A 17973-nucleotide genomic window follows, 5' to 3' on the forward strand; every position below is an offset into this window, starting at 1 on the left:
CCAACAAGTCCACACCGACCCTCCGAAGAGTAACCCTCCCAGATCCATTCCCCTACCCTATTACTCTACATTTACCCCTGACTAATGCACCTAACCTACACATCCCTGAACATTATGGGCAATTCAGCATGGCAAATTCACCTCTTTGGATTGTGGAAGGAAACCAGAGCACCAGAGGAAACCCATTCAGACACAGACAGAATGTGCAAACGCAGCATGGACAGTCGCCCATAGCTGGAATCGGACCCAGGTCCCTCGCATTGTGAGGCTGTGGGGCTAACCACTAAGCCACCATGCCACATTTCTGCAGCTCAAACAGGATCACCACACCCACCTCACTGCAGGCTCAAGTAGTTAAAACAGGGTGAACTAGGGCAGAGGTGCTAGTGAGTCAGCTGTCTATTTTTGTGGTGGGAAGTTTGTGTTTCACACACACAGTGTTCCACCTCTGCCCAACTTCATCCTGTTTAACCAGTGGCTACCAGGGAAGGCCATTGCTTCAACCCTGGGTCTCACGCCAAGTTAGCCCACTCCAGGAGGGGCAGATGTCGAAGCAGCACTGCTTTTCTAATAGCCCCCAGATTAGTGGCATGTTTTCCTAGTCTTTATCTCTACCCCTTGTTCCTTGTTTGAAAGAAGGCAGGTGTGTGAATGACAGATGAGCTTTCTCTCAGGTATCACACCCCAGTCCATTGCTCCATTGCCATTGACATGGCAGCACAAGGGGAACGGCACCCCTCCGATTACATTACCCAGAATCCATGGGCAACTCTCTGCTGCTGAAAAGAAATATCAACTTCAGTGAAGATACACAGTTGATAAATTTGAATACTACCCTCTGGTTGTAGTTGAGCTCTGTTTTGAAGTATACGCAGTGAGTTGGACCATTCGCCATTTTACTGGGTTTTTCTTCCTGGGTATTAAAATGTTGCCAATATTGTTTTGTCTAATTCATTCATGGGATGCGATCATCACCAACTTTATACTCTGTCTGTGGTTGGAATGATTTTCTTGACTATTTCATAGTTGACCACGTTACTGTGGGTCTGGAGTCACGTGTGGGTCAGTGCCGGTAAGGGCAGCAGTTTCTTGCCCCAAAGGACGTTAGGGAAGCAGGTGGGTTTTTAAAATGACAATCAGCAATGGTTTTATGGTCTTCAAATTGACAGTGTCATCCCTAGACTTTTAATTGCATACTTGTATTGAATTCTGATGCCACCTTCTGCTATTGTGGAACTTGGGACCCCAGAATAGTATTCAGGCCTCTGGATTACTAGCCCAGCAACAATAACTCTCGACCATGGCCTACTTACAATTCAAACTACTTGAAATTTAAAAGTGGACATCTCATCATGTCTGAAATAAAACTAGTGGGGGAGAAAAAAGAACATGTTTTATAGATGACCTCTTGGGTTTTAGGTTTGTTTACTTTCACTGTGTGATTAGCCAACTCTAGTCTGTAATCCAGATCCGGTTCACCCCATCGACCGCCAATTCTGGCAACATAGAAATGTCAGTCGACTTATTTGGCTCCTCAAACCTTCCCTCCCATTCAGTCAGATCGTGGTTAATCTGTGTCATTGCTCTGTTTGTTCGCCTTATCCTATTCCCTTAATGTCCTTGCCCAACAAAAATAAATCAGTCTCCATTTTGAAGTGACTTCAGTAGCAGCAGACATCACAGTATTGCCACTGCTCCCAGATTTTAAATATTATGCTTCGTCATCAAAGTAAAATTATCAGGATTTCATTTTAAAAAAAAACAGGATTTAGAGGCATTTTAAAATGAAGAAAATGTCTCCACAAATGTATTTAAATAGGGAAAGGCTGAATTCAAATAAAGAGAATGTGGCCTGTGGGAGTTGAGTCGATTTTATTAATACAAGGAGGATCAATGTTCGCAATAGATTGCAAAAAAAACACACAATATAGAGAGGCATTAGGAAAGCAGCTGTCAGACACTGTGAGAAAGCAAGAAATGTTGTTGCTGAAGCTTTGAGTAGCCTTTCTGATCTCTTGGCTGGCTTTCAGTTCCAATTTAGTTTTTTTTCAAAAGGCAGCACGTTTTTGAATCCAACACCCCCTCCCACCCCCACGTCTGGCTGCCTGAACATTTTATCCCTCACTGTCACCCCAGTGATAATACCAGCCCTGGTTTTGAACGCACTTTTGGTTCATTCGAGAAACCTCCCTCCTGATTAAGAATCCTCTGGTCCTATCAACCAATTCCATTGTGATGTTGCAGTCTCTTAATCTCTCAAAGCCCAGGGAGAGAACCCATCTCATCTTTAACTATTGCTTCAGTTTCTATCCAGCTGACATATTAAGTGTTGGCACCTGGATCCCAGATTCTCCTTAAAACAAGGAAACTTGTTTGCTTCCCCCCTCTGATTTTAACTCCTGAAGGAAGATAGTTTATCTTGGACATTCAGAAGCTGTTGTACCCTCTGAAATTTCAGGGGCAGGAGGAGCACCCAGGTTGGGCTATTTGCATCACTCTGCTATTACCCTGGCATAAGCATCTCACAGAACTGTTCCAAAGGCAGAGGTCACACCACACCTAGTTGGAGTCCGACAGGTTTAATTGAAATCACAAGCTTTCAGAGTGTTGCCCCTTTGTCAGGTTCATGTACAGGAGTACAGTGAAAGTAGACAATTTCGCCCCACATTGCACCAACTTACGTACTAAGTATCTAGGTACAAATTTTAGATACAAAATAGAGAGCAAATGCAATGCTCAACAAATGCTCTTATCTCAAATTTGTTTTGTTTGACGAAAATAAAATGTTTGCCGAGACAGTATTGAGAGGGTGCATGTCGAATATAGATTAAGATATTAATGAAAGAGTTCCTGCAGAAAGTTCCTTGGGTTTGAGCAGTATTTTTGAAGGCCAGATAGAGTTAAGACATTAATTTGCTTCCTAGAAGAGAGATCATGTAGCAGAGCTAAACAAAACTGAGCTGAACAAATCCTGCTTGGAGTGTTGGTGGGGTAGAAAGTTGCAGAAGGGCAAACATTGATTTTTTTTGTGACTCGAGGTATTCTCTTACAATTGTGGTTAGATAGCTGAATAAATCTTGCAGGAACTTGTACGTGCAGTACATTTATAAGGATAAGGTTTTAATAATTGATTTGGAGTTTCTGGTGTTGGACTGGGGTGTACAAAGTTAAAAATCACACAACAGGTTATAGTCGAACAGGTTTATTTGGAAGCACTAGCTTTCGGAGCACCGCTCCTTTATAAGGTGGTTTTGGAGTATAAGATCATAGGACACAGAATTTAGAGTCATAGAGATGTACAGCATGGAAACAGACCCTTCGGTCCAACCTGTCCATGTCGACCAGATATCCCAACCCAATCTAGTCCCACCTGCTAGCATCCAGCCCATATCCCTCCAAACCCTTCCTATTCATATACCCATCCAAATACCTCTTCACTGTTGCAATTGTACCAGCCTCCACCACATCCTCTGGCAGCTCATTCCACACACGTACCACCCTCTGTGTGAAAAAGTTTCCCCGTAGGTCTCTTATATCTTTCCCCTCTCACCCTAAACCTACGCCCTCTAGTTCTAATTGTGGCAACATTTATAGCACTATAAACGTTTGCTATAAATTCTGTCTCTTACGATCTTATACTCCACACCCACCTAATGAAGGAGCAGTGCTCCGAAGGCTAGTGCTTCCAAGTGAACCTGTTGGACTATAACCTGGTGTTGTGAGATTTTTAACTTAATAATTGATGTAAATTTGGGTGGAATCTGCTGGGGGGAGTGGGTGGGTGGGAAGGTAGAGAATGAGTACATGAAAGCTTCCTTCTCAGCAGCTCCTGTATTTGTGGCTTGGCTTTGAATAATTGGCTTCCTTTCTCAAAAAGACCAACAGATGGTCTCTGCTTTTACAGAATATATATTGAGTCTATGCATGAGAGGTTTCTCATTGGTCTGCCAAAGTATTTAAATTATTCCAATCACCTGGTTCTGCATGGGCATGCGTTCTGTTGAATGTCAGACTTGCCATTGGCTGAAAGTAGGCCAACTCTTCCCTCCGAATTCTCATCTTTAGAGTGGCTTTCTCAGTCACCTTTTTCACGTTTTTGTTCCAACACATTTTAGATGTGGCGGTTTAATTGGAATAAAAAGAGGGTCATCAGGTTGTGAGATTACATGGCACATTTGGTGGCCTGCGCAGTTTTCCTCTCGTTAAATTGTGTCGGAGGAAAGTTAGGGACAGCGTGCAGGATCACTTGCAATTGGCTAAAGAACCTGGTGAGCACATTTAAACAAGAGGTTGCAGTCTCCTGCAGTCTGACACACTCAGGCTCCTTGACCAGCTCCTTCCTACCCCATGACCTCTACTGTAAGGACAGCAGATACATGGGAACACCATCATCTGCAATCTCCCCTCCAAGCCCCTCACTATCTCAACTTGGAACGATATCAGCCATTTCGGTATCCTGGAACTCTGTCCCGAAAGGAACTGTGGTGTACTTCCACCCCAAGCTTTGTAGTGATTGAAGAAGGTGACTCACTATCACCCCCTCCAGGGTAACTAGGGATCAACAAGAAAGATCGCCCTAAACCAGGGGCACTCACATCCTGTGGGTGAATTTTTTTAAAAAGACCATCACAACCTTATGGTGATTTTATTGAAATAAATGCTGCACTTCTCGAACATTCTTAGCTATATTTTATTGCCTGATGAAGAGAAATGGACTGCCAAGACATTATCACCCCACCTCCCCACTGGTGACATCCATCAGGAGGTTAGGACAATAGAAGTTTATGGAATTTTAGATTTTATACAGATGGCTGTCCACTGTGATGTGAATGCTAGAAATCTGGAATAAAAGCAGAAAATGCTTTAAATACCCAGTGGGTGAGGCAGCAACTGTAGATCCTGTTAGGTGCCAGTTGAGTGACCTGATATGCACGCACCGATAATTTATTTGAAAAACATTTCCTCAAAAGAACACAGATAGTCCATGGAGCAGCCCAAAGGGTCACGTATAAACAGTGGAATTATGGTCATGTTCAACTGATCACATGACCCTAAGTAAACAAAAGTCCCCAACCAAGATGTTGTTTTGACCTCTTTCTTTTACACAGAGGGTGGTGTGTATATGGAATGAGCTGCCAGTGGAAGTGGTTGAGGCGGGTACACTAACAACATTTAACACGCATTTGGACACATACATGGATAGGAAAGGATTAGAAGGATATGGGCCAAGTGCAGGGAAATTTGACATTTTGGTCGGCATGGGCCAGTTTGGGTCAAAGGGCCTGTCTCCGTGCTGTAGGAATCTATGATGATATAACTACTCCTGCCAGCCACTTGCAAGCACTCAGTTGAAGATCTAATAATCTCTGCTTTGAAAGGTAATTATTCTCGGTGTCATTAATTGAATGTCTGTGTGTCAACAGCTGACTCTAGTGCAGCTGGCCTTCAGTAGGACTCTGTTATCTTGTAAGAAAAGCCGGTTCCATGACAAACGACCTGAGTGTTATGAAGGACGAAGCAATTACAGAATGCCCCGACCTCAGGAGATTTCCGACAGAGCTGCCAATGTCAAGGGAGCTGTGCAGCGTTAGTTACTTAGATTTGAAATGGTGGAATGGAAGGAGTGTTGTCAGTGGCTGAGGATAGCAGGAATCTAGGGATGGACTGTGAGCAGAACAGGGCTGGAATCCCACAATGATTTAGACTCCTCCTTACAGCACTTATGATGTATTTGCCTACTTGGTGCATCACACACATTCTTCTGAGGAGCAACGTGCCATAAAAATAAATTGTGTTGTGCTGTGCCTCTCAAGGTCACTATGTTGAAAGCCCAGGTATGCAGTGAAATGGCTGTTGGACTTGTTTGTTTCAGTGCACCTGCCTCCATTGGGTTTGCTGTGTTGGTGCTTGGTCAGTTGAATTGGTCTGCTGAAACATCACGAGAAACAAAGGCCCTGTAGTTTGGGTGTTGGAAATGCTACATCTTTTTGACACTTGGTCTGTATGGGATTGGGAGACCGCACATGGAGTATTGCATGCAATTTTGGTCCCCTTACTTGAGGAAGAAGGTATTGTATTGGAAGCAGTTCAGAGGAGATTGATTCTAGAGATGAAGATTTTGTCTAATGAGGTGAGATTGAGCAGTTTAGGGCTGCATTCTGTGGAGTTCAGAAGAAATGAGAGGAGATCTAATTGAGGTACGTAAGGAGGATTGAAAAAGTAGATGTTTCCTCATTGGGGAGGGGCAGTCCAGAACAAGGTGTCATAGTTTAAGGATAAGGGGATGACAGATTTAAAACAGATGAGGAGAAGTTACATCTCTCAAAGGATGATAAATCTGTGGAATTGACTAGCCTGGAGTTTTGCTGGGATACAGAATAAATTTAGAGAGGAGATGGACGGATTTTTAATTAGTAATGGGTAAAGGGTCATGGAAATTGGGCTGGAAAGTATACGTTTATTCTGAGATGAGATCAGCCACGATTGTATTAAATAGCAGAACAGGTTTGAGGGGCTGAATGATCTACACCTGCTCCCAATTCTTATGATTTGGAGATGCCGGTGTTGGACTGGGGTGTACAAAGTTAAAAATCACACAACATCAGGTTATAGTCCATATTGATAGGAAGAGGAGGCCATTCAGCCCCTCGAATGTTGTCTACTGCCACAGATAATAGAAACCTGTCTCTTGGAGGATGCAAAATAGCAAATAGTCTGAATGGGAAGGGAACAAATTTGTTCTGATGTGGCCTATTATGACTGATTTATACTTGATTGATCAGCATTATATTGGAAAGATGAAGCATGCTGTGTTAATTCATGTGTGTAATCATTTGTAACAGATTGTGTGTTTTGTTTCCTGAACAGTTCTGCTGAGTCATAACACCATGTAATTTGCTGCATAGGAAGATCATGTTGAGTATGTCATAGACCTCACAACTTCAAAGTATATAGAATGCAGTATGGTCAACAATATTGAAAACGTAAAGAAAACACAGGAAGATATAACCGGGTTTACAGAGCAACTGGATAGAGCAAATTTAGAAGAACAAAGAGTCATTGTTGTAGGAGGGAAGGCCACATATGGAGTACTGCATGCAATTCTGATTGCCTTGCTATAGGAAGGATGTCATTAAACTGGAAAGGGTGCAAAAAAAATTTACAAGGATTGACAAGATTGGAGGGTTTTAGCTATTGGAAGAGGCTAGATAGACTGGGACATTTTTCTCTGGAGCCTAGGAGACTGAGGGGTGACCTTATAGAGGTTTATAAAACCATGAGGGGCATAGATAAGGTGAATAGGTAAGGTATTTTGCCCCCAGGGTAGGGGAGTCCAAAACTAGAGGGTACAGGTTTAAGGTGAGACGGGCAAGATTTAAAAGAGATCTGAGAGACAACTTGTTCAAACAAAGGGTGGTCCTTATATGGAACGAGCTGCCAGAGGAACTGGTAGAGGCAGGTTCAATTGCAACATTTAAAAGACGTTTGGACAGGGACATGGATAGGCTATGAGCCAAATGCAGGAAAATGGGACTAGTTCAGTTTGGGAAACCTGGTCGGCATGGTCCAGTTGGGCCGAAGGGTCTGTTTCCACACTATATGACTCTATGATTAAGGAAACCTTTTTTTCTTCTTTTGTGGAATGTGAGTGTCATGGGCAAGGCCAGCATTTATTACCCCTTCCCTAGTTGAATAGGTGGTTGGTATCTGTCTGCTTCCTGCAGGGTGTTTTTATCTGATGTTCTCATGCTTCTGTATTCTCCTGTAACATAAGAAACCAGGCGTAGTTATGATGGTGTTAGAGAATCTAGCAAGCTCTTATTACCACAATCTGTTCTAAACACAAACATGGGGCACAGAGCTTCTGAGCTAATTTTAAGTTATTGAGTTGCAACAGAGCAGCATGCTTCCTGTAGAGTGCCATGCTTCAAGTGATCTGAGGTAAGATGGAGTCTGAGATCTTTGTCTTGAGATCACATGCTACAATGCAATGATCATATCATGATTTGGAGATGCCGGTGTTGGACTGGGGTGTACAAAGTTAAAAATCACACAACACCAGGTTATAGTCCAACAGGTTTATTTGGAAGCATGAGCTTTCGGAGCGCCAAACCTTCTTCACCTGTTGGACTATAACCAAAATGCTACTGTCTTGTAGCTGCATTCATGAACTACTGCAGCCTATGTGGTGTATGTGGAGCCACAGCACTGTTCCCAAGGCAGGTCCATTATTCCTGAAAACGTGTGAACTCCAAGGGATAGGGGACCAAAATCATCTGGAATAAGAGATACACATGTTGTCAAAAATTTCGACACAATTTGATAAAGCCATGCAATGCAGAAAGAAAATGCTTGGTTTCGTTTCTAAGGGGAATGAATTCAAAAGGGAGGAAGTTATGTTGGAGGTTTTATGTTGAAACCCTGTTGCAAACACAATTACTTGCATTTATACAGCATCTCTTAATTAGATTAGATTAGATTACATTACAGTGTGGAAACAGGCCCTTCCGCCCAACAAGTCCACACCGACCTGCCGAAGCGCAACCCACCCATACCCCTACATTCACCACCCACCCAACACTACGGGCAATTTAGCATGGCCAATTCACCCGACCTGCACATCTTTGGACTGTGGGAGGAAACCGGAGCACCCGGAGGAAACCCACGCAGACACGGGGAGAACGCACAAACTCCACACAGTCAGTCGCCTGAGGCGGGAATTGAACCCGGGTAATGTAATGAAATGTGTAAATGTAATGTGTAAATGTAATGAAATGTATCAACGCACTTCAATAGAGCAATTATTGAGCTACAGAAGGAGTTACTGGGACAGATGCCCAAATGTTTGAAAAAGGCAGGTTCTGAGGTTGTCTTAAAGGAAGAGATGAAAGAGAGGGGAGTAGAGAGGAGGGAGAATCCAAAATTCAGGGTCCGACCTTCTAAGGGCACAACTATTGAACAATTAAAATCAGATGGCCTCCAATTATGCCTTTGTGCACACATTTAAATAATGATTTCCAATGTCTCTGAAGCAGCTCGAGCTTTGACCTCGGCTTTCTGGCTGAGAGGGATGGACACTACCACAAGAGCCCCTCTCCCACCCCAAATACTTTCAATTATGTGGCATGCAATGGTGTGTGTTTTTTTTTAAATCTGTCATTCAGTTGATAGATTTACTTTCTAATCAACCTGTTCAAAGATGTTAGAGCACACCTCAGGCCACCTGGTCCAAAGATACGGATATTACTCACTGCACCACAAGAGTCCCCAAAGGGGAGCCAACTTTTTTTTAAAACCAATAAACTTTCAACAAATCGCCCATGTAGGGGAGCCAGCCCTTAAATATATGAACTAGTGAGTATTAGTTGTGTTCGATAATCTTCAGAGCAGGTCTTGACTCATTCTTGAAGGGCACATAATTTATAGCATTGTCTCTATACAGTGGCAGAGGAAATGTACATAAATGCCAGAATTCACGTGAGTGAATTAAATAAAAACTTGAAGCAACATTGTAAGGGGAGCCCTATGTAACTGACTTCTCTTTCACCAAAATTGTTTGTATTATCTACCAGCTTCCATTGTTTGGCAGAGATTTACTGTACTTCCTCGTGGCACATCAGGTAGCTCAGTTTGCTGGATGGCTGGTTTTATGACAAAAGAATGGGTTCAATGCCTGCATCGGCTGAGCTGACTTTGAAAGACTGTCCTTCTCAACCTCTCCTCTCTCCTGAGACATGATGAACCTCAGGTTAAATCACCACCAGTCGTCTCTCTCTAAAGAGCGACCAGCCCTTTGTTCTGAGCGGGGCAATGGTGATTCCTTTCTTTAGTTGTTCATGATTAGATCATTGAGGTTTAGCTGTGCTTTTGTGAAAGTGTTGAGTAATTACTTACAATGATTAGATCTGTGATTGCATCTCATTTTATTCCATTATGTTTCTCTTTAATTTGTCAATTTATTTTTCCAATTGCAGGCGTTTCCTTGTATATCCACTGGCATCTACGGTGAGTGCAACTTTTCTTGATATTTGTTATGATGTGTGACATAGATGACTCCACTTAGGTCTCTTAAAATGGCTTTGCTTTCTCTTATGTGCAATCACAATCATTCTGGCAAATCCGTTTGCAGCTATTCCGGTTATTTCCGGCCTAGCTAATCACTTCCCCATGTATTAAGCACTGCAGCACAATTTGTGACCCTTAATGAACCTCTGATTTAAATTGGGATTAATCTTGTTTAGGCTTTAGTCTATTGAATGTTTAAGGAGTCCAGCACTCTGATTGGATTTTGGCAATTTTCATGCCAAATGTATATCCCTGGCATAGTAAGTTCCGCATGGAAATTGAAGGGCTTCTTTGTGATTGATTCAACATGGATTATTGTTGTGTTAGCCTCAGTCAGCCGCAGTTCACCTGATCACTCCACATGGACTCAGCGGGTCTTCCTCACAGATTTGCAACAGTGATATAGTTACTAACTTCTGATTTCCTTTGCAAGTGGAAACATGTGTTTGTGTTGTGTGATGCAGTGAGACTCCAGAGTTTGGTGAAGTGCACAACATTCAGTGTATGAGGTATGAAATAAGTTGCATTATTTTAAATACACATCTTGGCTGTCACAATATAAAGGGCATGTACTCATTGGAATTTAGGAGAGTGAGAGGCGACCTTATTGAAGTATTTGAGATTTTCAGGGGGCTTGACAGGGTAGGTACAGACAGATTGATTCCCCTTGTGGAGACCCCCATTTGAGACAGAGATGAAGAAGAATTTCTTCTCTCAGAGGGGAGTGATTCTGTGGAATTCTTTACCACAGAGGGCTGTCATGGCGAGGTCGTTAAGTAGATTCAAGGCTGAGATAGACAGACTTTTAATCAGGAAGGGAATCGAGGGTTATGGGGAAAAGGCAGGAAAGTGGACTTGAGGATTATCAGATCAGCCATGATCCCATTGAATGGTGGGGCAGACTCAATGGGCTGAATGGCCTTATTCTGCTTGTACATCTTATGGTCTTACGTTATTATGAAGAAGGCATGCGGCACCACGGAATGAAATGCTGCGCTTCCAAATATCTTGTCCTAATTACTCAGAATAAAACGTCATATGGATTACACACAGGAGTTGTAATAACATTATTTTATGAAAGAGTTAAGATGATATTAACATTGTTGCGTACTGTATTTAAAGCAAGAGGTGTTGTACGTAGTCATCACTTCAGTTGCAAATGCCTTTTGGTCCTGATGCATTTTTCACAGAAGTTACATTTGATTGGCTTGATGGAGGTTGAGAAGATCCTGAACGGTCTTCATCTGGTGGATGTGGGAAGAATGTTTTCTGCTTGTGGGTCAGTCCTGCCCTATTTCAAATTCAGGGGGTCACCCTTCCAGGGCAGAGATGACTAGATTTCTTTTTCTTTCTGAGGCGCATTTTGTTGCCTCTTCTGGGAGATTGCACAGCTGCCAGGTTGTGCAGAGGGGGGAGGGGTGTCGGAGGAGGCATGGAGCGATTAGTAAGACTGGTTCAGTCGCCATGGCGACTGTTGAATCTTCTACTCCACCATTTTCACATGTTTGTATTGTTCCCATCCCCAAAGGGGATACATACAAGGGCAGGGCTTCACCCTGACAGGAATCTCATCCTACAGCTGATCATCTTGAAAATATTCGGAATATGTATCAACGAATCAAACAGATTGTCCTTGGTAATTTTAATATTGTTTTGATGGAGCAAATGTGAAGGATGGTGGCTCAGTGATTAGCCCTGCTGCCTCACTGCGCCCGGGACCTTGGTTCGACTCCACCCTCAGGCGGCTGTCTGTGTGGAGTTGGCATATTCTCCCCTGTATCTGCTTTGGTTTCTTTCAGGTGGTCCGGTTTCTTCCCACACGCCAAAGATGTGCAGGTTAGGGTGGATTGGCCATGCTAAATTGACCATAGTGACTAGGGATGTGCAGGCTAGGCGGGTCGGCCATGGGAAATGCAGGCTTCCGGGCATGGGGGTGGGTCTGGGTGGGGTGCTCTTCAAAGGGTCAGTGTAGACTCGCTGGGCCGAATGGCCTGCCTCCACACCGTAGGGATTCCATGATTCTATGTAAAAACCCACATGACAAAATTAATTGCACCCCCTAGCTTTTCACTCAGTAAGATGAGAGGAAATGTACAACACAAAGTCTCGTGATTTTAAATGATGTGGAGGTGCTGGTGTTAGACTGGGATGGACAAGGTCAGAAGTTACATGACATCAGTTTGTAGTCCAACAGATTTATTTGAAATCACAAGCTTTCTGCGCACTGCTCCTTTGTCAGATTCACCTGAAACGGCACAGAAACAACTTGATCCAACTCGTCCATGTTGACCACATATCCTATATAAACCCATCCAGATACCTTTTAAATGCTGTAATTATACCAGCCTCCACCACATCCTCTGGCAGCTCATTCCATACACACACCAGCCTCTGCGTGAAAACGTTGCCCCTTAGGTCCCTTTTAAATCTTTCTCCTCTCACCTTAAACCTATGCCCTCTAGTTCTGGACTCCCCCACGCCAGGGAAAAGTGCCTGTCTATTTACCCTATCCATGCCCTTCATGATTTTATAAACCTCTATAAGGTCACCCCTCAGCCTCCGGCGCTCCAGGGAAAACAGCCCCAGCCTATTCAGCCTCTCCCTGTAGCTCAAACCCTCCAACACCCTTGTAATTCTTTTCTGAACCCTTTCAAGTTTCACAACAACCTTCCTATAACAGGGAGACCAGAATTACATGCAGGATTTCAATTGTGGCCTAATTAATGTTCTGTACAGCTGCAACATGACCTCCCAACTCCTGTACTCAATGTCCTGACCAATAAAGGCAAGTATACCAAACACCTCCTTCACTGTCCTATTCTATACAATGATTTTGAAAATGCTGGCTTGCAACATGTGAATGTATATTTGATTTGCTGAGATTGTTGTCTTGCCATATGGGGTTCCCCACCCCTCTTGTACAGAAGAACAACAGCAATGCAATGTCATATATGCTCCCAAGGCTCTTTGCAGTATTCAACAGAAAGCCAAAGCAACAGACATCAGGAAAGATGACAAATTCTCGACCAAAAGACTATGCTGTATTTCAGATGCATCTCACAGAAATGTAATGATCCCAGCTGCTAGTAATTCTGGACCTAGGATCCCTGGCTTGATGGATCATGTATTTAATATTTTGCAGTTGGTTAACATTGTTGTTATTTGCTGAAACTTAGTTACACAAGGCTGCAGGTGTCCTTTAACAACAGATCATAAGTTTATCACACAAAAGAAGGAAAAGAACAAAACTATATGTAGAAGACAGAAAGATCTTAACTCAAACATTTAAATAACCTGTCCTACTGAGTGTTTCCAACATTTAGTTTCTTTTATTGAAGGAGACATTAGCACAAGTAGCCAAAAATTTGGCCAAGGCAAATAGTCATTGAGAAGGGAAACAGACCCTTCAGTCCAACTCGTCCATGCCGACCAGATATTCTAAACTAATCTAGTCCCATTTGCCAGCACTTGGCCCATATCTCTTTAAGTACTTCCTATTCATATATCCACCCAGAGACTTAATAAACGACATCTACCACTCTGCCTTCATCAATCTTTTTGATTACTTCATTAAAAATGTGTGTGTTAGGTGGATTGGCCATGTTAAATTGCCTACCATGTCCAGGAATGTGCAGGCTAGGTTGGCTAACCATGGGAAATGCGGGGTTACAGGGATAGGATAGGGTTGGGTCTGGTTGGGATGCTCTTCAGAAGGGACAGTGTGGACTCAATGGGCCGAATAGCCTGCTTCCACACTGTAGGGATTCTGATTGTTGAAGGAGGGAGTTCCAGGCCTCCGGGCTGGGCTGCTGCAGGCACAGCTTTCCAAAGTTGAGCAGTTAAGATAGGACATGTCCAAGGGACCAAATGTGGATGAGTGCAGAGATTGTGGAAGGTATGGGATGCGAGTGGGTGGGGGGGGGTGTTGCTGAATCCTTCACACAATAAGCATAGTGAATACACATTAGCATAGAATCTGAAGTAGTTGCAACTTTTTCACACAGAGGGTGGTATGTGAATGGAATGAGCTGCCAGAGGAAGTGGTGGAGGCTGGTACAATTACAATGTTTAAAAGGCACTGGATGGGTGTATGAATAGGAAGGGTTTGGAGGGATATGGGCCGGGTGCTGGCAGGTGGGACTAGATTGGGATATCTGGTTGGCGTGGACAGGTTGGACCTAAGGGTCTGTTTCCATGCCGTACATCTCTTTAATCCTATGATTCTATGACCTAATCAGATGGAGAAATAAAATCTTCATTTGCAATATTTTAGGAAGGTGGAATTATCCCAAAGATTTTTTGCTGCCACACTCTTGGGGTTGAATAGGATTATAAGATTCCTGCCTGTTTTAATACCATCAGATCTAATATTCAGATTCCATCTGTTGTGTGTGGTTGATTGCTCAGTGGAATTTTGAAAACAGATGAATAAAAATGGGAAAGGAATGAAGATGTGAAGATAGCAGTCTGACTGCATGTTGCTAGTATTTTCATTCTTAACGGCTGGTGAGTGAAAAATGCATTTTGTTTGATTCAGGTTTAGTTTTTTTTTGTGAATGTTTATTGAGAGGACTGAAAGGCCATCCTTTCTCCTGGCAACTTTTCATGTTCTGGATGTTTTATTATCATGCTGCAAGCCACAACCCCAATATCTGCTGGTCATAAGATAAAGGGGTCACCTATAATGAGCATATGCAGAACATTAAAGTGTTCACATTCAGAAATGGAGCCAGACAAACTACTTTCACAATTAAGTCTGATGCAATAAATTATTCGCAAAGTGCACAGTTTAGTGGGTCCAACGAGCATTTAGATGATGTTTCTAGAGGGGAAAGGGTCAGGTGACCTTTTCAGTTTGACTAGCTTTTGGAGAATGATGTGTTGGAAATTGTAGTTGCCGTCATCTTCCTAAAAGTCCTTGTTTCAAGAAACTAATCTTTGGGTGTCGTTAACAAGAGTAGCTTTTTTTTCTGGTGGCTATCCTTCAGTGCTTCCTGAGTAGGTTGTGGTGAGCTGCTGCTTGAAGCTTAAACATGGAGATGCTCTCTCAACACTGTCAGGTAACAATTTCTAGCACCTCACCCAGCGATGGTAAGGATTTGAGTAACAGGAATCTTGCTGCAATTTTATAGGGCCTTGGTGAAACCACACCCGGCATATTGAGTGCAGTTTTGGTCTCCTTATCTGAGGAAGGATATTCTGGCTATTGAAGGAGAGCAATGATAGTCTACCAACCTGGTTCCTGGAATGGCCAGACTGACATATGAAGAGTGACTGGAACAGTTATAAATATATTCACTGGCGTTTAGAAGAATGAGGAGGGATCTCATAGAAACCTCTAGAATTCTAACAGGACTATGCACAGTAAACAGAGGAAAGAAGTTCCTGATAACCAGGGACTCCAGAATTAGGGGTCACAGTCTAAGGATATGGAGTAGCTATTTTGGACTGAGATGAATATAGGATTTGGGAGGTCATGTTGCAACTATATAGGACATTAGTCAGACCACCTTTGGAATACTGTGTGCAATTCTGGTCTCCCTGCTGTTGGAATGATGTTGTGAAACTTGAAAGGGTTCAGAAAGGATTACAAGGATTTTGCCAGGGTTGGATGGTTTGAGCTAGAGGGAGAGGCTGAATAGTCTGGGGCTGTTTTCCCTGGAGCATCGGAGGCTGAGGGGTGACCTTGTAGAGGTTTATAAAATCATGAGGGGCATGGATTGGGTGAATAGCCAAGATTATTTTCCCCAGGGTAGGGAATCCAGAACTAGAAGGCATAGGTTTCGGGTGAGAGGGGAAAGATTTAAGAGTGATCTAAGGGGCAACATTTTCATGCAGAGGATGGTATGTTTATGGAATGTGCTGCCAGAGAAAGTGATGGAGGCTGGTACAATTACAACATTTAAAAGGCGCCTGAATGAGTATATGAATAGGAAGGGTTTAGAGGGACAAGATTAATTTATCTGGTCGGCAAGGACGAGTTGGACCAAAAGGTTTGTTTCCTTGCTGTACATCTCTATGACTCTATGAGGAGAAATTCCTTCACCCGGAGAGTGGGGAGCCAATCAAATTCTGTGCCACAGAAAGCAGTTGAGGCCAGAACGTTGAATGTTTTCAAGATGAATAAAACAAAGAATTGCAAGTGGTGGAAATCGGAAACACAAACAGAATTTACTGGAGAAGCTCAGTCAGTCTTGCAGCATCTCTGGCGAGAAGAAAGAGTAATTGCTTTGGGTCCAGTGACCCTTCATTAGTGGCAGCTGGGAAAAGATGGCATCCATGCTGAAGACATGGTTTTGGGCATGGAGGGGGCAGGGGGCAGGGTGTGTGGGTAAAGGAGTGCACATTTGGTGGAAACAGAGCCAAGAGAGAGAGAAAATCAGTTAGACAAAGGAGTGGATAACGATAAACCAAAGAGAAAGAACAGCTACTAATGAGAATCATTAAGGCGGCATGGACTCTCAGTGGTTAGCACTGCTGCCTCACAGCGCCAAGGACCCGGGTTCGATTCCAGCCTCGGGTGACTGTCTGTGTGGAGTTTGCACATTCTCCCCGTGTCTGCTCCGGTTTCCTCCCACAATCCAAAGATGTGCAGGTCAGGTGAATTGGTCATGCTAAATTGCCCATAGTGTTCAGGATTGTGTAGGTTACTGCATTAGTCAGGGTAAACATAGGGTAGGGGAATGGGTAGATTATTCTTAAGATGGTCGGTATGGACTTGCTGGGCCAAATGGCCTGTTTCCACACTGTAGGGATTCGATGATCTTCTATGATCTATGATCATAAATGGGTGAAAATGGTTTGGCTGTGCAGAAAACCCCTGTGATGACATGGTCTGGGGTGTGAGAAAAGGATGTGGAAGAACGTGCTCAGGCTGAATCTGTGTTGAATTCTCATGCCCTAATAAGGGCCATATGCTGGAAAATGGGGTTAGAATAGTTTGATACTCATTTTTGACCAGTGCAGACTAGCTGGACTGAAGTGCCTTCTTCTGTCTTGTCATTAAGTTTCAACTTTGATCTCCAGCATCTGCAGACCTCACTTTCTCCTTGAATTCTCATGCCCTAATAAGGGCCATGTGCTGGAAAATGGGTTAGAATAGTTTGATACTCATTTTTGACCAGTGCAGACTAGCTGGACTGAAGTGCCTTCTTCTGTCTTGTCATTCTCTATGAAGCTAATAGTAAACCTCCCGAGAGCCCACATCTTCCACCTAATTAGCAGTCAGCTCATCTGGAGAAACTTAGCAGGTCTGGCAGCTTCTGTGGGGAGAGAAACTCGAGTTAACGTTTTGAGTCCAGAACTCTAGTTCTGGAGGAGAATCATTGCAGACTCGAAACTTTATCTCTGTTTCTATTCTGAACTTGCTGCATTTCTCCAGCATTTACTGTTTTCATTTCCGATCTCCGGTATTTTGCCTTTAATTGACGGATAGCTTCCAGGCCCCCTGGTCATTTTCACTGTGCCCATTATCATGGAGTTTTTTTTTCCCTTTTTGTAAATGTGAGTTGTGGCACCTGAGGACAGGATTGAAAACGCCAGCAAAAGAAAACTGGGTGGGAGGGTGATGATCGTTTGAACGACAGATGTGAATAAGGGCTGTCTAATGTTTTACATTTGAAGTTTTACAAATTGCATTACCTGGCCTTTTTACAATAGTTGCGTGAACATGATGCTTTAGTCTAATCATTTCAAATTCATGCGGCATAATGAGTGATGTCTTCAAAACGTTTGTCCTCCTTGAAATTATTCTTTGGAAATTTGAAATTAACCTGACAGGCAGCTTCCTAGGTGCAGAATCATTAGACAATACAGAGATTTGACCTGGTCTTCTCAGCTCTAATTGCTGCAAACTTTTAAGATCACTTTAATTGCTGTTCTCACCTGTGGGCATGTAGTGGTGTTATT

At 43.2% G+C, this 17973-nt stretch overlaps 1 protein-coding gene across 4 annotated transcripts in view; it reads left to right on the forward strand.

Annotated features, from left to right (window-relative positions):
• Window positions 1–17973, forward strand: part of LOC122553102 (ADP-ribose glycohydrolase MACROD1-like) — a 918032-nt gene that overhangs the window by 640526 nt on the left and 259533 nt on the right. For all 4 annotated transcript variants that reach the window (XM_043696642.1, XM_043696643.1, XM_043696644.1 and 1 more), the window contains exon 8: window positions 9975–10005. In XM_043696642.1, coding sequence (XP_043552577.1) covers window positions 9975–10005 — 31 coding nt within the window. The remainder of the gene's footprint in view (window positions 1–9974; window positions 10006–17973) is intronic.

The sequence above is a fragment of the Chiloscyllium plagiosum genome, chromosome 9, assembly GCF_004010195.1.
Source record: "Chiloscyllium plagiosum isolate BGI_BamShark_2017 chromosome 9, ASM401019v2, whole genome shotgun sequence".
NCBI lineage: Eukaryota > Metazoa > Chordata > Chondrichthyes > Orectolobiformes > Hemiscylliidae > Chiloscyllium > Chiloscyllium plagiosum.